Here is a 27247-nt window from a genome sequence, read left to right on the forward strand (position 1 = left end):
TATCAGAAGCGCTTATCCTCAACATTTATATAAATCATTTGTGAATGATGTTTTGAGGCAGGAAATCCGGGTTGATTTTAAATAAACAGTTGCTCGACGCGGCGCTAGCTATAGCAGCTAGGCTAGAAAAAACATCTTGGTTACGAGGTATACCGTCTAATAATTGCTTATTTTCATACGCTTCTATTACATTTACAACTAGATACCTCAAGGAGGCTCTTTGTGGAGAAATCTCAAAATCGACATTTTCGTGTCCAACTCGTTAATGCGGATGCTTTTGCTGGAGCGCGTCACCAAAATGGAGGGAAAAAATGCAATAAATAACATATTTAAGTTTATTTTGGCAAACTTTGGTAGAGCTAATGGCAACAAGCTCACTAAAACGAGTGGAAGAATCAGGACTAATGCGTAGATACAAGGGCTTTGGGATAAATGCTATCTTTGTGTATGACTTAGCCTACATGCTCTCAGAGTGTGCATACGCGCTTTAAAATAAATCTGAATTTAACTTGTTCCATTTCAAACATTTTACACTATCATTCAATTTCCATGGAAAGGGGCTAAACTGAAGGTTTGATGTATTAGTCGCTTTGACACAGTTTCTCTGTTCATGAAGATGAACTTTGGACTGAAATTGGATGATTTGTACCCAACGCAACAAGTTAGTTGCCCTTCCAGTGTGTTGACCCACATCCTTAATTTAATTAATGCACACCCTTCTGCTTAGAAAAAACTTGGAGGTCTGGCGAAGTCAAGAATTCGACGAGAAGGCTGGCTGCACAGCCAGTGTTCATGACAAAAATTGTTTAGGCTTCTACGGTCTTTTACAAATACAAATGTAAGCCTCTTAAAAAAAAAAAAAGTTTCTAAATTGGCATTCATCTAAAGTAAACAGTTTACATCACCTTAATTAAAGCACTAGACACCCTTAGTAAATAGTTAAACACTTTCAAATGCAAGGTCTGTTGATAAAATAAATAAAACAAATGTATGAAATGGTAAAACAAACAGATAGAGTTATTGTTCTTAACCTGGGTTCGATTGAAGCCCAGGGGTTCGGTAATAGAGTATCAGGGGTTCAGCGGAGGTCAAGGCACACACTCGACTCATGAGATTTGTGATGATACACCCCGCTTGGCCACCATACGATGCAGGTGATCACACTACATTGCTTGGTCCATCTGTCCTGCATGAAATTTGGTGCACTCACTAGTTGACTTGACCGTTATGATGGTATGTCGTAGTAATCCCATCATACAAACAAGCAAAAAAAAAAAAAAAAAAAACGGTTCGACAAACATGTACGATATGAAAAAAAGAAATGTTATTCAACTAAAATTACTTTTCAAAACACATTTTTAATTTAATAAATAAGGGTTTGATGAATGCGCATAGGAAACTGGTGGTGTTCAGTACCTCCAACAAGGTTTACAACCACTGTGTTACACAAAGTAATGACAGGAAGCCGTGATTGGAGCAATTCTCTGGATTAGAGTTTTAATTTAATTGGTTTGGAAAGCATCTCCCCCCCCCCCCCACAGATACAGATCTTTCAAATGTTTAAACAACTGTACAAGGCTAGAAAAGATCCACAGCCACAGCAAACATACAAAATAGTTTACCAAATTGTGTTACTTTTTTTCTCTCTCTCTCTTTGTTCAGTACATTTGAAACCTAACCCTGGTAACAACAGACAACCATAGCAAAAAAGATCTCATGTCAAATGTATACAATCTTATTTACACAAAAAATTTCATCAAAGTGCATTGAATAGAATCCTGATTGACAGTCTGAGATGATGGCTAAATATGTACAATGTTTACAAATGCTGAAAACCTGCTCTCAATAACCACAATAATAATAATAATAATAGATATTCAAAACAACTTACTCTAGGAGGTATTGCAAAAACGGAATAATTTTACTGAAGACACGGCCATACATAAAACACCGCCTGTAGGTTTAAAAAGGCAACGATGTAGTTTAGATCTCGTAAAACCTGTCCAGCAGACTCGATTTCAAGACCCACAGACCAAAAAGAGCAAAAGCAACACAATCCAAAGTATTTACAAAAATAAATAACATTTCTTTCAGATACTGTCACCACTGATAATGATTTAATGCACTTCAGGAGGCATGTTGTCGTACTGTGAGCAATGATGCCGATTGGGAAAAAAACCCCAGTGTGGGAACAAGGGGACGACATGCTCTGCCATGAATTCCATTAACAAAAATGAGAAAGAAAAAAACTAACAAACCAACATGGTCATGACAGATCATCCTCTGTGCTCACTATTGAAATCTGAAACGAGAGCGAAAAAACATTAATTATGAAAATTATCTTATCTCAATGGCCACTCATTCAAACCGTATAACAGGGGTGCTAAACATACGGCCCACAGAGCCAGAACCGGCCCGTCAGGGGGTCCAATTTGGCCCATGAGGACAGAACACAAACTGCAGTTTTCCCTAAAATTTGCAGTAACTAATTTTACCCACTGGAGGGCACACTGACGACCTCTTAAATGACATTCTGAAATTTGGCTGCTTCTCAGGATTTCATGCAAAAATTTTCTGCTCATTTTTGCCAAGACATGCGAGGTTATTTTGCTATATGATAATAATTTGGAATATTTTCAAAATGCACTCATTTGCACCAATAAATATATTCTATCATACCTCAAAAAGCCTTAAAAGTTGTACATTTGAGTGACCAAAAGATGTAGCCGTCTGTTAGCAACAATAATGCTCGACAAAAACATGTTAAGTATTTATGCAATGTGCATGTTTTAAGGTTTTGCATTAGGGGTGTCCAAACTTTGGCTACGTTCACACTGCGACCCAGATATGTATCTGACTTTTTTTTTTAAATGTCTGAACAGCTATAATCAGATTTTTTTTTTCATATCCGACCTGGGTCGCTTTCACAAGTGGTTCTACATCGGATTCACATCAAAATTTTTGCAATGCGACCTCAGTCTCATATAGCTGACCTCTATGTCATCAAAAGTCCAATATGCGCTCCGCACGGGGGTGCATTACTCGAGACGTACGTGAATCAGGCAAAGTTGTTTCGAGAAACAGTTGCGGCCTTATATTTGACATTAATCCCACTTAAAACATGAAGCATAAAGTTGACATTTGTGGTGATGTATATATTTAGCCTCGCATACGACTCATTTATTATGCGCGTCAATGACGTGACGTCGTCAGTAGGGGAGAGAGAAAAAAAAAAAAAAGGAGAGGTCTTCGTGAGATGAGGTCGAAAAGACACATTTTCACAAAATATTTCTTCCTCCTACCGCATCACTTCTCTAGATATAAGAAGGTAAAAATATGAGGCCCGATGACGGACTTTTAAAAGTCCGTGGTCCTGACACGCTGCACCATACGCATTTACTTCCGCAAACAGCGTTGTGAGTGACTTTGTATCGTCTTCTGCGCATGCAGCTAACTTTGCAATCAAAAAATCAGAATTGAGCATTAAGACCTGCAGTGTGAACTTAGCATTTGTTTGCGGGCCGCATAAAAAAAAAATTGAATAAAAAGGGCTACTTTTAAAATTATTGAGGATTTTATTTTTGTAAGGTTGTGGGCTAGCCCTCGGCCCTGTACCCCACTTTACTAGATCTACCCCTGCAATGAACAGCATCTCAACATTTAGAGAAGAGGGGGTGGGGGTGGATTATGATACCTTCATTAATCAGACAGCAGAAAGTGGAGGAAACCATTTGCTTCTAAAATTGAATTCTTTATACACTACAGTGTTTTTTTGAAGATAAATTGTGTTGATTTTAGTCATAAATACGTTATCTGCATATTTAGATAGGATCTGCAGTATTATAAACCGACTGCCCAGGGGCCGTAGTTTGGACATTCGTTTGACATGATAGTGGGATAACATTTGTGAAGCTCATACATATAACTTGACGTTTATGGGGTTTGTTGAATGCTGTCACAAGAGTCATGTCAACAGCTGTGAGGATGACAGCCAAGGTTAATGTAGTTCTCGGCCTTGGAGCTTTGAGTGGTCCGAGGTTAATCTGCTTAATCTGTGTACAGGGGGATGTGCCCCATGGATGGTCAACAATGCACTAAAGATTACGAAAGGCTGCAGATGAGAGTGGCAGTCATTAACAAGCAGTCTCAATCCTCTGTTGAGAAGAAATGATTTAATAGAGTTTCATCTAATGCTAAGGAACTCTGCACCAATTACTCAATTTCTTTACTTAGCAAAGTCTCCCTTTCAGGTCAGTTTGGGGGGAATCATGTGAGTTGTGGTTGGTTGTTGTTTCAGAAGGAAGCCTTTGACTTACCGCTGGGTACGTGTGCCCCACATTGGCGCTGTGTCGTGTGATGTCAATGTTGAGGTCTTCTTCTGTGGTCTTCAGGTAGACCGGGTTGTCAAAGTTCATGCTTTTGTGGTTCTTCAATGTCCAGTTTCTCCACATCAAATACCCGCCTACTGCCGCCATGGCAAGCAGCACTGAGGGTGTGAGAATGGACAACGTTTGCAGGCAGTCATTGACAAAAATGACAAATGATGAAAGGAGATGGTTAAATTGTGCCATCAGGTTAGAAACCATTAACACACAACCTCCATGGGTGAATTGCACAAGTCAAATACAATTCAAACAGAACCATAATTAATACTTTTTTGTACATTCAGTAATTTCATACACCTCAACATGCGTTACAGAACAAACAGGAAGATCAATGACAACTGCTTCAAGCAACTGAGATAACCCAGGACATATTTAGTAATGCTCTGTGCAGCACAAACAGTGATTTATTTTATTAATAATTATAATAACTTTTTGTATAACTATAACTAAGGTGTTGATTAGGGGTGCAGCAATTAACCGGTTTTACGATTAACCGTGGTTTTTAAAATGTCAGGATTAAATAACCGCGGCCGTTCAACAACACCGGTTATTTCCGCTCACATGCGGCACAAAACGAGCCATGCAGCATAGTTCATAGCTCTTCTGTTTCCACACGGCCCATTTAGCGGGCGCACAACACAGGGCTCAGCTTTGAACGCCGCCCGGAGAGAGTTGCGTACCAGATGGCTGTGGGTAAGGTTCCGAGGCGGCCGGTGTTTCGCAAAATGCACCCCCCGCCTCCTCATACGTTGTTAGAGTTGCCCCTTGATTAATTATGCAAATAAACAAACTAAAGCAAATAAAAAAACAACAATGCACCCTTCATTGTTCAATTTTCAGGAAAAAACGCTATTAATGAAGATAAAATCTCCACCAAAAAAGAAAAACACTAAATTTAAAAAAAAAAAAAAAAAAAGAATAAGAAGGAAAAAAAGAGGAGGCTGGGAGTACCAATATGAGCATTCACGGGTGCCGAATTGCAAATCTGCACTTAATGTTGATTTGCTGTTTTGGTGCCATCCGTTCCCGTGACGGGGTGCATGATTTTATCTCCATTAATACCCGTAAATACCCGTTTTCCCCGAGACTTTTGAAGCCGCGGGGCGCCATCTTAAGACTCCCAAGAAACGCATCTCTTCATATGCATTATGGCTGCAAAATGCTTACATGTGTAGTGATAAACTGCACAAAACGCCAGTTTAAAGGCTGTGGACGAACATTTCACCTGTAAGTATGGTTGAAATAATTTATTTTTTTTTAAGATGAGAGAAAAAGAGGTTACATACCATCCACTTGTTATGTGTGTTGAGGCCCTATTTTCTGTCTAATCTGCGGTTTTAAAAGGCAGCAACTTAAAAATATATATACATTTCCAGTTATATATTGTTAAAAATAAATATTTTCAAAGAATGTTGATGTGATTTTTTTCTGTCTACAAGAATAACTGTAAAACAGCGTTTTTTTTTTCTCTCAGAAAAATAATCGTACACCAAAATCTGAAACCGTTGCACACCTAGTGTTGATATGAATTTCATGAAATTGACTTACACACTGGTAGTATGGCCCAAGCCGCTGCAGAACCTCTAGCTGTGTTCACGTGAATCGACGTACTCGCATTGGCTTCTGGAGAAAAACAAAACAAAAAAACGTCCTCGTATTATAACTTGAAGTGATTTATTGTGGTATGTGTTATGAGACTGCCGTCTCGATTGTTCAGATAATTGTGTCAGTCATTAGTGGCATTTAAAGAGGGTGAAGGCTTTGGAAGGAAAATGAAAAAAAAAACAAAAAACATACATTATACATCTACGAGTTGCACACCAATCTACATTCTAGCCAACTCTTGAATAGTACCGGTAGCTATTTTCCTACTTCAAATAGCAAAAACTCTAAACAAACCACTCTTGATTTTAGTGACTGCATTGTCTGATTTAAGCACATGGGAGAATAGCTTTAAGTTAATGCATGAGGTCAGTGAGGCAGTTGCAGATTGGGGGGGGGGGCAGCACCAAACAACCTTGTACTCCTTTGAGAACCAGACCAATATTGTTGTGTGTACCCTAGTAAGTTCTCGAGTTATTTGAACAATGTGAGTGAAAGGGCACATCTCCCCTCTTGGCCCCATGCAAAAAGGACTTTGCAGTGATGTCAAGCAGTAAACAAGTGACATGAATGCCAAACAGCTAAGCGCAAAGTAGAGTAGGAGAATTCATAAGTACTTAAGGCAGCTATTTGTGATCTTTTGTTCTCAGGTTTGACCTGGTCTCAAATGGTTGACAGTATTTGGAAACCTTCAGTCGCTCACAGACACACACACACACAAACTTGGAAAGCTTATGACCGCTAACAAAAATTGTCACTAGTGAAGTTCTGCTTTAAATTAAAGATAGAGAACCTGTGTGTGAACTTTCAATTTACGAGAACTCATTCTACACATGCTATTTAGATTAGGAAACTAAACATCCCAGAAGTGATTCAATGATCACATTTAAAGCCTTGAGTCTGAAACATTACAGCATTGTGTTAAACTCCACAACCATCTCGAGTCAAGCAAGAAATTTGACTCATTACAGGCAAAAATCACATCTTACCCCAAACAAAACAGTAATATTAAAACGACAAGGGGAAGCTGGATCAAATGAGGTTATAAAGATATAAATCATCTAAATAATTAAGTCATAGAAAATAGAGCAAAGAACAGCTGCGGCGATGATCACTGAAAAATTAAAGCAGCATTTAGGTTTTGTCCCTATAACAAAATGCGAAACAAACACTTGCCTAGCAGAGTTACGCAGCCAGAAAAAGGCAAAGCATCTTAGTTTATGGGAGAGTTGCGAGGAGCACAGCATCAGAAAGCAAAGCAGGCAACAGCTGATGCTTTTACCTGGGGAGGATGGCAATAGAGGTTTCCCATCCTCTGAGGGACTTTTGGTAGAAGGGTCTGTCAAAGAATCAAGGGTTATATTTTATTTTGTACTGACTTCCAAATAGCCATGAGACTTTTTTTAATTTATATATTTTTTTACCATTGACATTTTTCCCCCTGTTCAGGGCTACGTAAGCAAATTGTTTACTGGCAAGCACTGACTATGTCTTTAGGTTTTTGGCCAACCTCAAAGTAAACGAGCACCCGCTCCCATGGGTACATAATACATACATTACACACCATTGTTTTTGGTTATTTACAGTCTGGTGGGAGGGACCTGAATGAAAGTTTAGCATTTCTTTATAGCCTTCTGCTTACACTGCCAGTCTCTGGTGGGAAGCTGTATTGCAGCCAGGCTTTTTATGTCCTCCAAGTAATATCTTACCGAGGGGTTGTTTTACAGTCCTCAAGGCAGCGTTCGCAGCACACACTTGCTTACCAACTTTAGAGCCAAGGCACACATTTTACATCGGAAAGATCTCACAGAAGACAAGAGATTTTCCGACCCCTCTAATGGCCAATTTATAAGAGTGAATTGGAACATAATGTTAAAGTCAAGGTTTGCTCAAGTCCAAAATATTGGTTCAGCCTCAAATGGATGACAGTGCCTATCAGCTACCTTCCGTGACAAAACACGATAAGGGGTAGTAAAAATGTCAGCAACAATTATCCACAGTTCCACTACAATTGCTGAACAAATGGGATAAATGCATTTGCTCGAGATTCAGCACACTATAAAAAGGCTTTTGGCTACAGCCCAACATTAAGTGATGGTGAAAGGCATCCTTGTCTCAAGCTATTAATTCCGCGCACTAAATTCGCTGAAGGGTGTGTTAACGCAATTATACTCACAAACTTGAAATCCAATGTTTCAAGGCAACTTAGACTAACAAGGCATTTTTCTTTTGAGGAGCACAGTGGCACAGTTGTCAGGGAGATGTTCCAGAGCTTTCTTTACACCAGTTGCTTAGTCTGCAGCTGAGAGTCTAATTAGGAGTTTATATGCACCGAATTCCGTTCCCAGGTTCTCACTGTCTATACATTAAAAACAAAAAAACACTGGAAGAGCAGGCAGAAGGATGGCTCTCAACAAAAATCAGATGGAGCAGATTAGACTAGCATTCCCCAGTCCCATTGTTATAAAAAAGGAGACTGATGACATGGCGGTCTATGAATGCTCATCTATTCCCAGAAAATGATCAAGATCTTTTGATTATGCAGGTACTGTAACGCTGTTGTACATAAGTAGCAACTTCACAAGTGGCTGCTATCTTAGTGGAATTTTCTAAAAAACAAAACCACCTCTAATAATTAATGTAAACCAATTGATTATTCAAGTATGCAACCTGTTCTACTGCCCAAACTTGTTACAAAAATACTCTGAAACATCACTAATTTTGGGAGGCTGATTTGAAGAACACCTTGGAATTTCCATTCATATGAACTTAACCTTTTGACAAATTGGGGTATTTAAGAAACCCTTCATAAGAAGTTCAAAAGCAAATTCTGCACTGCTAATTGCATCATAAGATTTTCAAATATCTTGGTGTGCGCTACATACGTTGAACTTGAAAATAAAATAAAAATTTAATTTTGACAGATTATTATTTTGGGGAAATCTCATATTGCTAAAATAAATTACAGAACCAATTAAACCAATTTTACTAGCCTAGATCTTGGTCACACAAGTACTAAAATCACCAGATACAACCGGGATGTCTCTTGCATTTGCTCTGCCTATGACTGTTATTGTTTTACAAATTCACAATTATAGGAGGAGCCCAATTGCACGACACCAGTACTGAATATTGAACTGGCTGGGACACCAAAACAATGCAATTCTGAGGAGGACTGTTGTATCAACAAGAAATAAAAGTAATAGGAGTCGTAGTAGAAGTATATGAAATGACGAAGACTTCAGTTTTGAAGGGGCTGAAAAAAAATGTGATTGTAATCAGACAGTGGCTGGCATGGCCGTATTTCAGACAACATGCATCGCATGATGATGTGGCAAAGCTGCACTACACAGAACCATCAATGAAAAAAGACAACAGCACAACATACGAAATCACGCTCATTAGGCAAGTTTTAACTCACCAGGCCTACAGCGTAGACCATCAGCAGTCAATTCCTGTCCTTCTTGGCACAGACAAGTAAATTTCGGGGAGTGTTTGTTGATCTGTGGTGCAGCTAGACACATGTAGCTGCAGCCTCCATTTGCACCTTTCTCTGCACACCAGTTAGTTCCTGCAAACAAACAAATGTAGGTTTCTGGTTAGTTCATGTCCAGATTTAGCAGTGTTGCCACTGAATTATTTTATACATTCTATCATTTTCTACTATCATTCAACCAGTTACCACAGAATATTGTGTTTTGTGACAATATGGGCACCGTACATGGCAAAAGAATGGACTCTTATTTGACCAGAGGAGAAGAAAAAACATGTATTTAGCTTTTAGTAAATCAGCAGCAGAACACAGTTTGTTTTTGCCCAAAAACACCTATTTCTGACCAAAAAGCTAAGACAACAATTAAATATAAACACCCATGGCCATGAATGAGTCAAGGTATCTTGTCCAAAATAGATTTCAAAATCTAAAAGTTTTGTAAACAAATTGGAAACCACCCACAAACCAGCCAATTTACTGTTTTATGAAACAATCAATTTTGGGTGTCATTATACACACATGAGTCTGTATATGTGCATACATTGTTTTTGTAATTGTGTTAGGTTCCTTACCAGAAAGCTGAATGAGCTCATGATACACTATGATGTCCTGTGGATCATTCAGGTTGTTGGCTAGTGTCACAATGTCCATTCCAGAGAATTTGTTAGCTCCATAAATGGCTTTCTTCTCACCATCTGTCCAGAAGACGCGGTCCTGGAAAGAGGATCATGCCATGCACATTGTTTTGCTTAAGGAAAAAAATAAAAAATACAGTAAATATTTGTCAGCATCTCAAAACAATGCTGCACATAAACTCAAATGATACCTACATTAGAGAAGCAAAAAATAAATTTACTTTTAGAAACAACTGAATTCTAATTACAAAAATGAACAGTAGACGAATAAGACAAAGCGAGTTTTGATGTCTATGTCTCCACAGTGAGTCACACGTTTGACACAGTTTGTATTTCCTGAAGCAACCCAACTATTTCTATCTGGTACATCAAAAAATAAATAAATAAAATGCAGATTGTTTCAGAAGAAAGAGCGCTAATTGTAGCTCTTACAGGTTACCTATTCCACATTATATATATATGAAAAAAATAAATAAATATATATATATATCTGACACAAAAAAAAAAAGAAAGAAGGATACAGTTTTGTACAAAGGAAACATGCAAAAGAACATGGCAGCAGTACCTCAAACACAGTGAGAGCAAAAGGATGAGCAAGGTAGTCTGAAGACTGTAGCACTTTCTTCCTGTTGTCACCATTCAGGTCGACACTGCAGAGCATATGCAGTTTTGAATCAACCCAGTACAGCCTGCCTTTGATTAGATCTAGATAAAGAACAGACAGAAGATTAGAAAGGCATGACATTAAAAAAATGTGAAAGGTAACAAAATATAGTCAAGAGAAATGTAGATCAAAGGGTAATCTAATTTCAACTTGCTTTCACTGCTAATGAGAACACATCCAAGGTAATTAAAAAATGCAATCAAACATTGGAAAATGACTAAGAAGCTATTGGAAGACGTCAATTCAATGAAAGCAAAGCCACAAGTTAAAAATACACAAAAGAGCCATTGAAAAATTTGCCTTGCACATTGAAGCAACACTATCACAACAAACCTAGTCAACATTGTAGATTAACCACGAACCAAATCCTCCACCCACAAGTCATGTTTTCAGGTTAAGAACTTAAAATTGCCACCACAAGTACTTTATGTGATCACAACTTGACCGGTAGACTTGTATGCACAGCTTGGTTCTTACCAAGGGTTATACCGTTTGGCCATTGGATGTCCGTTGCCACCAGAATCTGCCTATTGACTCCATTCATACCAGACTTCTCAATCTTGGCTGGCACACCCCAGTCAGACCAGTACAGAAACCTACAATTAAATACGGGGAAAAAAAAGAAAGAGATTTGAGATTGTACAGTAAACTGTATTGAAATCTTCAACCCTGATAAGCACCTACCCCGACAGAGGATCCACGGCAATGGAAGCTGGTTCTTTGAGACCTCTACTAAACAGAATTTTTTGCTTGGTCCCATTAAAGTTTGCAACAGAAATGGTTTTAGTACCTAGATCGGACCAGTACAGATTCTTATATATCCAATCCACGGCGATTCCAACGGGAGAGTGGACGTTTTCTATCACTTTGTTGTGGGTGCTCACATCGCCTCGTTTGTCCAGCAGAGTGCTGTCAAAAAAGACAAATAAGGTTACAAATTGAAAAATTTCATATCCATCACCTCATGCACAAGCTGTAATGTAGACCATTATCAGGAACAAGTGTAGCAATACAACAAGCTATTTAATACTTTAACAGAACAAACGACAATTTATTAGCACGTTTTTGGTGCATCATATTTGGACTTTTAGTTAAAGGTAATGATATTATTGCAAACCGTTTTCAGTAGAATGCAATGCAGCTCAAGATTAAATGCATAGCCACATGAAAAAAAACAAAAAAAAATTAATAACCTGACAGCAGCAATCAAAATTCAGCAATAGAGTTATAAAAACAGTATTTTGGATACAGCTCCTACAATCGATTTGCAAACACTGAGGAAAGCTGCATCGAGTCACTGCTTCGAAAAAAAAAAAAGTGAGCACATTAGCTTTGTGAACACTACATGTGCACAAAGCATTACATACTACCACAGATCCTTCCAAGTTTCTAGTGTTATTTGGAAAGGACAATCGTCACACTACTGCCACTTGCTGTTCAATTGAATCAAGTAAAACTTGAATTGTCAAAGTTCTTAAAATTGAAAATTATTTTGGGGTCATGCTCACATCAAGTACTGCTAAACATTTTGTATGCGTTTACAATAAAATGTTGCCTAAAAATAGTCTGGCAGCTGCAGACGCACGACTGAATAATGGTGTCACATTACAGCATTTACACAAATATGAAGCTTGCAGTTTCACTTCACCATTTCAACACATTGGAAGAAGAAGAAGAAAAAAAAAAAGCAGTAAATACAAAGCCTACATTTAAAGACAGACTTAACCGTCTTCCCATTCATAATATCTCAATACTAGCTGAATGCATTTTAAATTGTACACAAACTAATTTAGCGCAGTTTTCCAAACGTAACTTGACACATACACAAGGTTTTACTGTGAAAAAAAAAAAGGTTATAAGGATGGGCGAGTACTGATACTGTGTGCTGACCGCTGATTCCAGTCTTATTTTTAGTACTCTGGATGAGCCAAAGTACAAGTGCTAGTCAAGAGTTCAGTAATTTAACTGTATCACCCTGAAAAAAGTCTGAGTAATGTGAGAGTAACCTAAATATGGCCTTCTGTCCCAGGTCAGCCCAAAATATCATCTGCTGGTCAATGTCTGCATCTAGAGCCACGGTGTTCCTCTGCTGCTCCACAATCTGAGTGTACTCTTTCCTCTCCAGACCCAGACGACGAACATCGCGGCGGTTCGTGAAAATCAGACTGGGCTCCTTACCTGAGAATAAAGAAGCACTTGTTAAGGACAGAAATTCATTATCATATTTGACAAAGGTCTAGAGCATTTGTGATTTGAAAAGCACTTCAACAGATTGTGTAACATTTTACATTACATTAACAATCAAGTTTGGACACACTTGACTAGTAGAGTATTTTTGTGTGATTTTTTTTTGGGGGGGGGGGAGGTGCTGGTAACTTCAATTGCTATTCTCATGGTTTCAAATTTTCATTTGCCGTATTGCAACAAGTGAAGTGATGTTTGTACGTGTCGTGATATGAATAATTTCCATCCTCACAAAAATGTTTCCCACACATTACTGACATTACAAAATGGAGCTTCACTTTGCACTGCTGTTCTCATTCCTTACCACCAATCCTGCTGGTATAAATGTTTTAAAGACTAGTGGTGATCAGAAGAGCCGGAGTTACATGGTGTTAACCAACTAGCAACTACCAACTCTTTGTATTCTCAGACCCGCGTAGCTGTACGAACTACAACCAAGTCTCCTCGTTAGCTGCGCAAAGCATTATAGTTTGGTGGAATATCCAGACGGGTGAGTAGAAAGTCTCCAAATTGGCTGCTTAGGAGACTAGATGCCAAAAAACGTGATTAGCAATTAGTCAATTTATAGCTTTGATGCAGCGTAGTAAAGTGGAATGCACTTGGGATCAAAACATTTCTGTGCATCTTTAATGCCGACGGCTGTTGGTAAGGTGCTAGAATAGGTGGGGCTAGATTTAATTAGGTCAGGCACTGAGGCACCACTCACCTACAGCCTTACATACTCCTGTAGTTGGATCCATTTGATAGCCATTGTGGCATTCACATTTGTATCCTCCCTTTAGGTTAATGCAGATCTGACTGCAGATGCCTGGGTTCAGACACTCATTGATGTCTGAAGAAAGAAGGGTAGAATGAGATCAGGAATTCAAAACCAAAACTGCATATTCACAGCTATATGCTGCAAAGGAACCGTTTCATGGACCTGCTGGTGGTCATTAATTGACTATTAATTCCATAAGATCTAGTATTTATTTGTCAAAAATGAGCAACAGAAATCGCTAAGCTGTTGGCAGTATTTCAAGAATTGCTAGATAATAATAGCAAGCAATGTTTTAAATAAATACTATTTGTGAAAAAAAAAAGAAAAAAAAAAGTCATACCTCCACAGGTCTTGTGGTCAATGAGCTGTAGCCCGGGTGTGCAGTCACACTCAAAGCCAATTGACATGTCTTTGCAGATATGCGAGCAGCCACCATTGTTCATTAGGCATTCGTTGACATCTGCAGAAAATCACAAGACAGCAAATCGAAAACTGTTCATCCTAGTAATAGACACTGTTCTTTCTACCTGATAGTTAAATAACTGAAACATGTTCAACCGTAAAGCTTTTTTTTGGTTGTTCTGTTGAATGATTTCTGCTTCGACATTTTGCTTGAAAATGAACTATGATAATATTGGGGAACTAAAACAAGAGATACAGAAAAATCTAGGGATTATTTATTTTTTTAAATTTCAAAATTATGATGAGTTGGCTGACAGGAGAACACATGACTCATTTCCAGAGTCAGTGACCCTATTAGTCACAGACTTCTCCAACTGGGCCTCAATTTAAGCAAGGATTTGTTTTGTTAAACAATAAGTTGCTACCTGCACAAATAACACGTGGTCTACATTGGCTCAGTTACTGCTTGTGCAACATGCAACACACAGGAAGCATTTTAGGCTAATTAATAGATCATTTACACCCATCACAATAGGTACATCGATCTGCTCAACAATGTATTCTATGGATGTCGCAGTATTTCTACACTATTACTAGTTTGTGTAGTAAAACTCACCGCATTCTTTAATGGGTTCATCACTCCAGTCTGGACAGTCACGGTTCTTGTTGCACACTTTGCTCATCTCTATACATTCCCCGCTGCGACATTTGAACCTTTCTGGTCCATGACACTGAGTCACTGTGAAGAGGGGAGATACACTAATTTGCACTACATTTACAATAGAACTATTGTCTTAATACGATGCATTCCTTCATTACCTAGCTGCTAATGATGCAGATTTAATTAAAACGGTAATTACAAAAGTAAATGTAAGATAGAAATTACCACCTTGTTTGCTTGAAAAGAAAAAAAACAAGTATGCCGACTAATCTACTATAGTTCTGGCAATTGAACATCAGAACATTTTTATTTGGTGGTTGAGTTGTATTACAGCAGGAGGAAAAAGTATGTGCACACTTTGGAATGCATTCCATTTGTGCACAAATTGGTAATATGTAGTCTGATCATCTAAATCACAATAAACAGTCTGCTGAAACCAACACCACAAAAACAATTATAGGTTCTTATTTTTAGACAACATGTAAACATTCACTGGACAGTGGAAAAAGTAGGTGAATCCTTGGATTTAAAAATGGACCCCCTTTTGGCAGCAATAACTTCAACTCAACATTTGTTCAGACATGCACAATGATCAGGCACATTTTTGGACCATTCCTCTTTATAAATAAAAAAAAACTGTTGCAGTGTGAACAAGACTCCTGGGATGACTTATGTGAATAGCTCGAGGTGATGCCACAACATATCAATCTCGTTTAGGTCAGGACTGACTGGACTACTCCAAATGCACAGTTTCAACTTGTAAAACCATTGTGTTGAGTGGCATCTGTTTTGGATCATTGAACTGTTGCAACACATATCCTTTTTTTAGCTTCAACTATTGGATAGATTGCAAAATATCTTAATAAACTTGCAAGCTGTCCAAGCCCTGAGGGAGCAAAGCACATGCATGACAGGTTTGTCGCTGCATGCTTCACAGTTGGGATAAGGGTCTGATGTTGGTGTGTTGTGCCATTTCCCCTCCACACATGGCAATGTGTGTACCTCCGAAACAATGCAACTTTGGTTTTATCTGGCCACAATATACATAAAGAACAAAATGCCATATTTTGATAGACAGTAACAACTTCCTCCTTTGTGTTCTCCCCCGCACTGTGCTGAGCTCTTGCAGTCATCTTTTCATGACAGCTACTCCTCAGGAAAAGCAGCAACAGAGTTGAACATCCACAATTTTGTAACCAATAGTTTTGTAAAGAGGACCAGTGCAAAATTGACCCTGAGCATTGTGCACGTCTTATTTTCAACTACAGTAAATATTTGGTTGATGTTATTGCTGCCAAGACGGTCATCTACAGTAGTTATTAAATCAAGGACTTCACTTGGAATTTCTTTTCACCTCGTAGAATATTGCATACATGTAAAACAAAAATACGCAAAGATACTACACTAAGGAGATCAGAACTCACGGTTTTTGCAGTTAAGCTCATCTGATCCATCAGTGCACTCTCTGATGCCGTTGCACTGCCTGTTGCCCAGAATGCAGTTTCCATTATCACATCTGAACTGATCTGCTCCACAGGTGCGTACAGCTGCCAACAAAAAAAAGAACATTTTTTTAATATATTGGGGGGATACAATTACAAATATATTATACAAATCAGCAAATAAGTGAAGGCTCAGGTGTCGAGCTGTGAACATGTACTGAAATTACAGCATGAAAAAAATAAGTCATATATTGTCGATAGGTTGGTACATACGACAGTTTGTTTCATCGCTGCCATCTTTGCAATCAGGGTCTCCGTCACACCTCCACTTTTTGTGAATACACTCTCCTGAAAGGCATTGCATCTCACTAGTTAAGCATTTGGCTGGTGGGGTTGGGTGACGGCCACAATGAGACGGTGACTCATCAGACTGATCCTGCAGAAGAACATAAAAATAACTTGTAACAACATGTGGAGCAAAAACAACAGTATTGACTGAATTGGACAGTAGTTTGTGCAAACTAGTTGACGCAGGCCTGGCTGGGTGCAAGTGCAACAAAAAGGGACAGAATACATGTCACTCATGGATCAATTTAAATCATTTTCAGCCATGTAAAAAAAAAAAAGGTAAGCGATTATTTCAAATTAAGGGCAGGAATTTTATTTTGTGCTTGGTTCACGTTTTCAACATTTGTCTTATTGTGAATTGGGGAGTACAGTGGTTAAGACGGTGGCAAATGAAAAGCCATTATTGTTTTGAAGAATATTATTATTGCATTAGGAGTTCACAAAAACACTAATATGCAGTGTGTCTGTATGATATGTAAACTGTCAGATAGTCCAGATGCTTTAAAGTTTATAAAAAAATGAAAACTTTCCTACCAGGGAACAATATTTAAATTCAGGGTCTGTCTCAGGCCTGGTACACACGAGAAGATAAGAGATTACTGTATCTGTTAAACCACACATGAAGATGATTTATTTTTTTTTTAATCAATTTTGATCATACTATGTAGTGTGCTTTTGTAATTAACACCACAGGACAAAATACGAAGATTCTGTTCCACTACCATTCTAGAATCTAGTCCTCCAAGAGTGACATCTTATAAAATCTTAATTAAAAAAATAAATAAGAAGAAAATAAGACCCAGTATAAGGGGTAAAATCAGGACAAAACGGCCTAGCTGTGTGTACCACAGCTAAATCCCATCAAAGAGCAGCAACAGTTGCCACTGATATAAATAATAAATTGACATTTGTCCAAACACTACATGATTATACCAGAAGTCATACATTTGTATTCCTGTTGACAAGAGCAATTCCTGTTCTGCCTTTCATCATTTTTGTGTGTTCCCCTTACCTGGCAGTCAACATCCTCATCACACACCCAACTGTTCGGGATGCATGATGAATTTCCACACCGAAATTCACTTGGGCCACAGGAAGAAGGCGCACACTCCACCTCATCGGAGCCATCACCGCAGTCATCCTCGCCATTGCAAACAAAGTTTCGGGAGATGCAGCGTTCGCTGGCACAGGTGAACTCGTTTGGAGCGCAGGTTACGTTGCCTGAAAATGCATATTCACACATGAACTGAAATGGTAACTTAAGGGGATTTTAATTTAACAGTCAAAAATATTATGCAACCACAACAGCCATGATCTGTTCCTGTAGTTTCAAATCCCATCATACCAGGACTTTACACTAACTTTTTTACTGGTGCCACCAACTCCTTCAGTTGGTGGCACCAGCACAGAATATTTTCATACCCTTTTTTGTGGGCAGTACAGCATGCCCATGTTTGCTGATGTAAAATGTTCTTAATAGGCATACTGTTGTTTCGTATGACAGTAACTCAATATGTATTTGAACAAGAAGTTTGTCAGCAAAAAAAGCTAAATTATTTTATACAATTGGAGTATTGGGCTAATTTATAACTATTCAATTCTGCTTGTGAACTGTTGAAGGTGCATTTGCAGCTCAGCACATTTATTTTTGAGACAAACATCACAGTTTAATATATTCACACGCACGTTCTGAACAACCCGCTAAGATGCTACACTGTCGTCCCTAATGAACGGCAACAAGTTATCTCCTGTTTTTCATTGAAAAATTGGAAATAGGAAACCTTAAAACCAGCCCTGATCTAATCTTCAATCATGTGTTTAATTAAAGTCAGACAAAACTAAATACAACTGCAAAATTGTGCTCAATCTTGCTTTGCCTTAAAGTCCTTGTTCTGCTACTTCTTAAAAGCCACTGCAGCGGCAGAGGTAGCACGAAGAATGTTTTCAGGTCAAGACAATGCAATGTTCGAACGCATCCAATCAGCAGCTCCTGTTGAACGTTTCTAGCTGTATTGCTTGACGCAGAGTGCTCAAAGCGCTCTCCCGCACTCCTTTTTTTGTGTCACATAGAATAACCAAACTGCACTTTTGAAAAACGGTCTGAGTTTCTGAACTGTGGGAGTGGAGGAGAGCACGCTCAAAATTTATTTTTGAACGCACCCATAGTTGAGGGGCCAACACACAGAAGGAGAATGGCTTAAGTAGTGAAAAAGACAGTGACTTTCAACCACGTCTGACACTGATACTGCAGAGGGAACATTAAAACATGCACTTGCACTAGTGCGACCGGATTATTATTATTATCTCCACACACTGAAAAGTTGACCGCATTTGCAAGCATATTGGTCACAGTCTGGAGTATTGCATATGGTCATTGAGCATTGTGTGAAGCCCTCAAAAAGTTAATTCCATTTCTGGTGACTATATTTTTATTTAATTGTGTTCATGGTGAGTAATATTGATTTAAACAGATTTAATTTGATTGAGCAAGAAGGCAATTAAGTGCCTTTCTGGCAGTTGATTTCAATTAGTGGCAGCCAGACAAACATGTACACAAGACAAATAAACATGACTTGTAGTCTTGTACACAACGGATATACATTTAAATAAATTTGACAAAATAACTTCATGCATGCTTTTCTAAAACAAACCCACTCCAACAAGCATTGTAATACTCAAGTAAAAAATGAGTTGTCTCCATTTATTGACGGTAGATGTCAACCTACCACAGTTGACCTCATCTTCTCCGTTGTCACAGTCCTTTTCGCCATCACACTTCCAGAAGTTGGGGATACACTGAGTGGAACCTGCTCCACAACTAAACTCATTCAAACGGCATGTCCGCATGTCTGCATGATCATAAAACACATGTCACAAGTCAAAAAGTATTGCAGTGCCGTTTTGTTACATAGAATTGTTCTCATATTTCCATGTGCTATGGAAGTTATCTTTCCCCAGTATACACATTTTTTCTGCTCTAGGTTAAAAAAAAAACAATACATTTCACATTTGAAAATAACAGCTATCCATATATTTTGTTTTCCAAATGTCAGCACATGCTACAAGAAACACAGAAACCAGCAGAAGAGAGAAGAATTACAACGGCACAAAATACAACAAGCAATTTAACGGCAAAACTTGCTCTTACTATTTAGTGTATATACCAATATTAAAATGCAAAAATCAGACCTATACATTTTTTTATGATGGAAGTTAGATAAATAACATTACTCTCACTATTAACATGTATTAAAGATCATTACAAAGGACATATGCAGCTACAGTGTATTAACACAATGTCAAAATAATCTAGTAATCATTTATTTATTTATTTTTACTAATAAACAGTCTATTAAAGTCAGTAACAATAACAATGCAAGTGCAACATTTTCCATTATTAAGACTAAGAACAGCTGGACAAAGTGATTGTAACCAGTTGCACGTGCAGCTCAGCCCATGTACACTGGAGTTAGTATGCCTGTAACTTAATCATGTGCACATGAACAGAACCTTGTTACGGAAAATAATTATTTAACAGTACACGTACTAACACACTACCCATTGTAACCACGGTACTCTATTATCAGATAAATTTATCAATCTTTGATGCACACACTTTGCTTGGTAAATGCCCATCTTAACCCATCTCTCAGACTTGCTCATTCATAGTATCAACATGCAATCTAATTAACCAATTATGAGTTAATATATGAAAATACACTGGATCTTTCTCAGTACCCATACCTTCATCACCATTTCAATACACAACTTTGTATAAGAGTAGTTTTCCCCTATTCAGTATTAATTGTCAATCTAATTATGAAGTAGAGTTTGGTGAATGTAATACTCTGTATAATATTTTAGCAGTTAAAAAGTATAACAATGTGACAAAATCCAACTGAAACACTTGACAATTCAAGTTGAGCTCTACTTTACTTACGGCAAATGTCTACACTTTCGTCCGACCCGTCCTCACAGTCTGGCTCCCCATCACATTGCCACCTCTTTGGAACACACTGGCCATTGCGACAGACAAAGTCTGCGTCTGGACAAACCTTCTTGACTGTTTGGAAGAGGAGAAGGACAATCAGTTATTATCCTCTTTTATGTCATCCAGAATTTTATTACCACTTTTGTATACAGGACAGGTGCTCATCAATCTTTTTTGAATATTTTCCATAATTCCATTCAAAAAGTAAAACTTTCATAGATTCACGGCCCACAATTTAAGTGATTTCAAGTATTTATTTGTTTATCTATACATTATTTGGGCTTCCATCTTATAAAGCCCACGAAAACAGGATGTCAAAATTTTTTAAAAAAAATACTGTGATGAAATCACCATGCATACTGCCCAGTGTTTTGCATGGGGAAAAAATGGAATGGTAAATATTCACATCTTTTTCACTATATTACTGAGAAATGGGTGGAAGTATGTGACAAAAGTTTGTAAGCAAAAAATAATATATATACACATTTAAAAAATACCAAAATATACATACCGTATACAAAATAAAAGGCAGATTTATTGGTCACACATTCACAAAAATGAAGGAAAAAAAAAGAAAGAAGATGAAACAATTTAGTTTTTAGGGGCAAAATGAGACTATTTATTGGCAGTCTACAGCCCTGCCACTGTTTCACTTTTCACATGACCTAGATAAAAATAAAAAATAAAGGGGGGGGGGGGGGGGGATGAAACTCTGGATGAGTTTTGGAAGAAAAAAAAATAAGGTGTGTATACATATAGTAGGTATATACGTATATTAATAATTGGTTCAAAAGACATGCCATAAGCAGTACTCTGATGCGTCCATATAGCAGGTCAATCACCTACGCCAGTTCCAAATCAGATTAGATTAGCAAGCATTTCTTACCACATGAGCGTTCGTCACTGCCATCACTGCAGTCCTCATCACCATCACACTTCCAAACAGACTGGATGCATCGACCATTTTCACATTGAAACTGGTTTGCCTCACATTCTGTTTTCGTTCCTGGAGGACATAAACAGATGGTGACAAAGTTTGCATCACTTTTACAGAAAGAGTAATTATTTTATAATGTTTAATGATCCCTGGAGTTCTTGTTTCACTTTGTTCAGTATACATCAACCTTATTTTTATTTTTTTTAATAGATAAGAAAGCAATTTTAAGTTCACATTTCAAATGTCTCATTGGCAGACTCAACTGAATTATTATTATACATGCATCGACTTGCCGGAGAAAATAAAAAATAAAAAAGATGCCCACCTTAGCAAACGGTTCTGCACCTATAATTTTTTTTTTTTTTGACAAATTTATTTTACCAAACCTTGTCATATGTTCCATCTATGCTTGGGTACGTATTCAAATTGAAAACTGTTGATTTAATAAGCCATAGCAAATCACAAGAAATAGAATAAACTACTTTCACGATTTGTGCAGTCTGTCATAATGGAGATGACGGTTGACCGTGATCCAATAACTTAAAATATCACCATCTGACCTTGGTACTGATTCTAAGCTGAACTGTATGACTATCCAAGAGGCTAAATTTTCTCATGTCTCACAGCATTCTCAAAATGTTTTTGCCTCTTAAACAGATACTAAAATATTTAAAAATATGAAGTGGTCCATTACTGCACTTTAAACAAGACATTCATAAAAGTTTTTTTTAATGCTAGTCTACAAATTCATGCAAGTTAAGTCTAAGAAGGTCCTGCCCAGTGCCCACCCATCAGGTATGAAATTGAAACAGTACATACTCAATAGATCTGTGAAATGTTCAATGCACTGCCACCTTTAACTATTTCTGTAGTCAGCCCAGCAGTAAGTGGGGAAGTCAACAGTCTCACTTGCATGAGGCAGGAACCCTCGAAACAGGCAAAATTTCATCAAGACAAAAATGGGGGTGGGGTGGGGGTGTGTACTGTAAAGTGTATTACAATTCTTGATGCTTGGGGTATTTTTGAAAACCCTGACACCCTAGGTACAGTTTTAAATTGGGGAGAGAGAAAAAATCTCAGTATTTATTTTTCCTGTCCATGCAAGGTTAATAATCTACAGCAATTTAGGCAGTCAGAAATCATAATACTGAACATGAGAGTAATATATGCTGAGCTTTAACTACACACAGTTTCAGTCGCCCCAACAACAATTTCAAAGAATGAATTCAAAGTGGTACATAAGAATAAACAACCATCACATGGTAAACATGCATTTTCTGAACTAAATAAAAATAAAACCAACACAATGTTGCACTCATGTATTCTGCGAAAAATAGGATATCAAGTCTGTACTGCTGTCACACTGGCGGTCACGTTCAAGCAATTTTCCCCAGTAACACAAACTGTTGCAATGTGTTCCCCTCCTCCTCTTCCAGTCCACCACCCCGCCCACTTCAAGAGCCAAGCACACCCCCACACTGCGAGCGCGCTCATGTAGCTGAGGATCTGGGTCTAGCATGCCATCATACTGACTGTGGAGGGAAGCTACATCCATTTTAATCAGGGCAAGCATTGCTGCTGATCTAATTTGTGAGGCGCCTTGCTCAAAGACTCTTAATTTAGCTCTACGATCTTCTGGGTTTTTCTTCTTTAGGAGGCAATTGTTCAGGTGTTAAAATTGTGTAAATTACAAGCCACAATAACACTAAATACCAAAGACTGAAAGAAAGAAATGAATGCAAGTGAAAAAGACAAACTGTCCTTCTCGAAAGCATTTGATAAATGAGCCTGCATTTCCTTGGACAGATTATTTGCAGTAACGGACTGACTGTATGGCAAATGTGCCGATGTATACACACATTGAATGCACATAACAAAGAGGGGAAAAGAAACTATGATAAAATCTGATTTAATATTTCAGTCAATTGACATTTCATGAGATGTTTAAAAAACAATATGACGAAGGAACCAAAATGAGTGCTTAAAGTGAGCATATCCAAATCGCTGGTTATTTGGCCTTGGCAGAGGTCTGCGTCCAACACTTCCAATCTAGTCAGCTCTGTCAAGCTTGAATAATCTGAAACATAAGGTTACATTTGCTTGTGTGCTTAAGCTCGCTGTATACATACCAATAATTGGATCAATTTTGAGGCCCATTTCCCTGCTTCCAATCATAGTCAGCAAAGGCCGGTTTATTGGCTGCCTATAAAGGTAATCCTGACCAATTATCCTGTTGTGGCAAGGTGCCAAGAATGGGTTTCCTCCTCAATCCGCTTTGAAAAATGGTTGAGGCCTTGCGAAATGCAAATGTCACATGGCCAAACCCAGAAAACCGGGGAGCCGTGATTGGTCATCAGCTGACAGAAAGTGGCAAAATGGCCGGATAAAAGTGGGTGGATTTTACAGTACCTGCTTAATTCATATTCCACAAATGCAACATTAATCAGAATGCCATGTTTAGACTAGTGGGGACGCATAGAACATATTGCACATAACATTTTTGACTCGACTTCTCCTTTAATCATGACATCATGTTTGGTCTACTTTCTGCCCATTGTGAAGGTCTTCGAGTACAGCTGGCTCTTGTTTTGGTTCTGAATGTGGAGATACGATTTTTCTGCTGCTCAGTACCGTCTATGGTTGTGGGTTAGAGGGCTATGGCCATTGGCCAACCTTAACTCCTTAAAAATCTTGGACTCTTTGCATGATCACTGATCCGTTTGATTTATTTATTAATTCATTTTTCCTTTCTTTTTTATATACAGCAGTATATATACATAAATTACATACCACCACTATTGACAGCGGATAGGAACCAAACCCTGACATGAATAGCGGAAATCCACAAGTAATTGACACCCTCATTAAAAAAAAATATATATATCTTTTTAAATAAAATAAAAAGACTCATTTTTTATAGATGCCACAAAATGACAGCAAAGCGCTTAAAACAGAGGCGATGATAATTCACCACGATGAGGCATCTAGCATGTTGTACACAATCATGAATACGTCACATAAATGGCTGTCTTCAGTACTTGCACACAAATCACTTTCACAGGTGAGTCATGAATATGCAAATTTGTGCAGGCCGAAAGGCAAATACACTGAGGCTCACTGTTGTTGCGCAATTCTTTACCGACCTACACAGATTGATTGGTTTTAGCTTAAATTTTAACGTTAATGTAAATTAATTAAAGCTAATGAATGCAGAAAATTCAATTTTGAATCGCTACTGCCACCTGTAAACAAAAAATAAAACTGCACACATACTTCTTCACATTCACAAAGCACACAGGACTTCACTTCTGCAGACAGACTGCGGGTGGGAAATTCAAACCCAAATCCAGTCTGTGAAGAACTCAGGTGTTAGCCTACTAATTAGAAGAGGTTTCAGTCACAAATTGTCTAATAAAAAGGCTATTGTAAAGATATTTTTGGCCAAATTGTTACAGAGAGCAGAATGCCAAAGCGGCCCTTGTAACCTTCAATTTATCTGTCAGCTGGCCTTGGAAGAAAAGTTTTAAACACTCCTGCTCTAAACTGTCTTTTGTTGTGAATTGTTGGCAGTCCTCCTGAGCCACTACCCAGCCTGTTATCCATGTCTCCCTCCAACATACCTGAATCAAATTATCATGATCACCATCAGACTACTGCAATTCTGCATGTGATTCAGGTGTGTTGAAGGTGGGAACATGGAATACAGGCTGGACAAAGGCTCTCAAACACCGTACTATGAGACCCCTGGTCCAGAGGGTACACCGCCTCTCTCCCAAAGTCTGCAGGGATGTATCACTAACCTAACGAGGATAGGCGCTATAGGAAATGGATGGCTAGTTAATTCAATTGCCTCTACAATAAATGTTGAATTATTAGAAGACTTTATATACAGTACATAAATCCTGCATCCATGCTTTCATGTTAAACGGTTGCTCTGAAAAGGTTCTATTTGAACTTGGAGATTTGGCATTGGAAACTGGTTGATTGATCTGCAACGCTACCTTTTTGTTGCCAAGCACAGTACAGTAACACACACATTTTATGCAAATTAAATCACTGAACAAATGAAGCTCAGTTGTATTTAAGTTTTTTGTACACATTTCCTATATATTGGCACGGTGTTAATGTTCTACTGTGTATCTTACAGTGACTTAGAGTTTCAAACATTTGCACTTACTGCAGCATTTTAATGTGTGTCAAGATCATAACGTTTGTATTGGAGCTTGAGTATTTTTTAAGTGGTACTTGTGTTAAAGATTTGATAACTATAAGTGCTTTTAAAAAACACATTCCGTAAAATAAATTGAGTAATTCATTCAAAATGCCACGTTAATCAGAGCTAGATTGAAATCACATGCGGCAGGTGAACTCATCTGTCGCCATGCACCTGTCAGTGATGATTGTAAAGTACTGTGAATTCCATACCAGAACTCATCGTGACCCATTTCGAATCAGTACATAATTATAATACGAATGGTAGTGGGTGATCCCGCAGTACACATATAAACAGCAGGCGTTTTACGGAAAGGAGGAAATTGACAAGGAAATTAGACACGAGTCAGCGCAGCACAGACGAAACAGGCCTGCTTCGAATCTCATTCCAATAAATCCGAAATAATTAGCAATCATTTGCATATAATAATAATAATATCGTGGCTTGTGCCAACAAAATGGGGTCATGCTTGAACGGCCCCGTCGCTAACAATAAACGCAAAAGAACAGCACAGCCAAGCTGGGTCATTCAATCAGGGGGCAGCACTAAGACAGGTGTTCAAGACCGGCGACATTAGCTAACATTACCGACTGGACGCTGCGAGCGTTGCCTTCATGGCGAGTGTCAAGACTTACCGCGAACGGCTGGGTAGTGTTGGAGGCATATTAGCAGCGGCAGGAGCAGGATTCCGGGTGTGGAAGCGACCATGTCTCGCCGTGGAAACGTGCGGTTGCTTGGTTGCTAGCCGAGCGCTCGCGGGCTGCCTGCTTAGCTGCTGTGCTGTGTGTGCGGTGCTCCGCTCGGCTTACTTGCGGCTGCTTGGCGCTGCTCTGCTTGCTCTTTGGGGTCTGTTGCGGTTCAAGCGCCCACCACATATACACGTACACGTGCGCGCTCTCGCATATGCACTCGGACATACACGCTCCCACGCACGTAAGCACGTACGCAAACACAAACTGACGCACGGCGGAGTGACCAGCACGCGCTCTACGGAGCCAACGAGATGGTCACGCGCCTCACTGGTCGCCAGTGGACCCGTTTACTCGATTCCACACTAAATCCATGTCGTAAATTTGACGTTTAAGGCCGGTACAGGTGATCGGTTAGCTGGTGCAATACCGGCCGTCAAGGCCAAGGTGGATTTCCCCCTCCTTCTCTACGTCTTGTTAACCCTTAACGATCCGCAATCAAATAACACACTCCCCCCCTTATTCATTAATACAAAAAGACTGAATGTTTTTGACAGCGCTATCAACAATAAGCGATATGACAAGTACACGTACAAGTAAACGTAACATATATTAAATAACGCACACACATGTTGAAAATGTACTCACAGAGCCAAGCATTAAATAAAGACAATAACTTAATATTATTATCTACAGTACAACAGTGATTCTCCAACTTAAATAAGAACCACCTATTGTTCTCCAAGTTGTGATCAATATTAAAATACAGTATACAAGGCCC

The 27247-nt window shown here is 38.5% G+C and overlaps 1 protein-coding gene across 2 annotated transcripts; it reads right to left on the reverse strand.

Moving 5' to 3' along the window:
* Nucleotides 1-1471: 1471 nt before the first annotated feature.
* Nucleotides 1472-26899, reverse strand: vldlr (very low density lipoprotein receptor). 2 transcript variants are annotated; one of them, XM_077542231.1, is made up of 20 exons: nucleotides 26413-26899; nucleotides 21514-21633; nucleotides 20577-20699; nucleotides 19363-19485; nucleotides 17649-17857; nucleotides 16562-16724; nucleotides 16271-16393; nucleotides 14802-14924; nucleotides 14124-14243; nucleotides 13730-13855; nucleotides 12786-12957; nucleotides 11464-11688; nucleotides 11257-11375; nucleotides 10681-10820; nucleotides 10053-10194; nucleotides 9409-9558; nucleotides 7270-7326; nucleotides 5934-6008; nucleotides 4317-4486; nucleotides 1472-2302 (listed from the first exon to the last, which is right to left on the reverse strand). In XM_077542231.1, exons 1-20 carry the CDS (start codon nucleotides 26483-26485, stop codon nucleotides 2267-2269), a joined length of 2589 nt encoding a protein of 862 aa, XP_077398357.1. In that variant the 5' UTR covers nucleotides 26486-26899; the 3' UTR covers nucleotides 1472-2266. The 2 variants fall into 2 exon arrangements, with proteins under 2 accessions (XP_077398357.1, XP_077398358.1); XM_077542232.1 differs by lacking the exon at nucleotides 7270-7326 and having other exon boundaries at nucleotides 26413-26897.
* Between the last annotated feature and the right edge of the window lie 348 nt (nucleotides 26900-27247).

The sequence above is a fragment of the Vanacampus margaritifer genome, chromosome 14, assembly GCF_051991255.1.
Source record: "Vanacampus margaritifer isolate UIUO_Vmar chromosome 14, RoL_Vmar_1.0, whole genome shotgun sequence".
NCBI lineage: Eukaryota > Metazoa > Chordata > Actinopteri > Syngnathiformes > Syngnathidae > Vanacampus > Vanacampus margaritifer.

What these genes read in the sequence shown, in the direction of transcription:
- vldlr (XM_077542231.1), bottom strand. Translation starts at nt 26,485, where the DNA reads ATGGTCGCTTCCACACCCGGAATCCTGCTCCTGCCGCTGCTAATATGC. An exon ending in AGAAGATGAGGTCAACTGTG is followed by an intron (nt 17,858 to 19,362) that starts GTAGGTTGACAT and finishes ATGCATTTTCAG; the next exon opens with GCAACGTAACCTGCGCTCCA. An exon ending in CAGCGATGAAACAAACTGTC is followed by an intron (nt 16,394 to 16,561) that starts GTATGTACCAAC and finishes TTTTGTTGGCAG; the next exon opens with CTGTACGCACCTGTGGAGCA.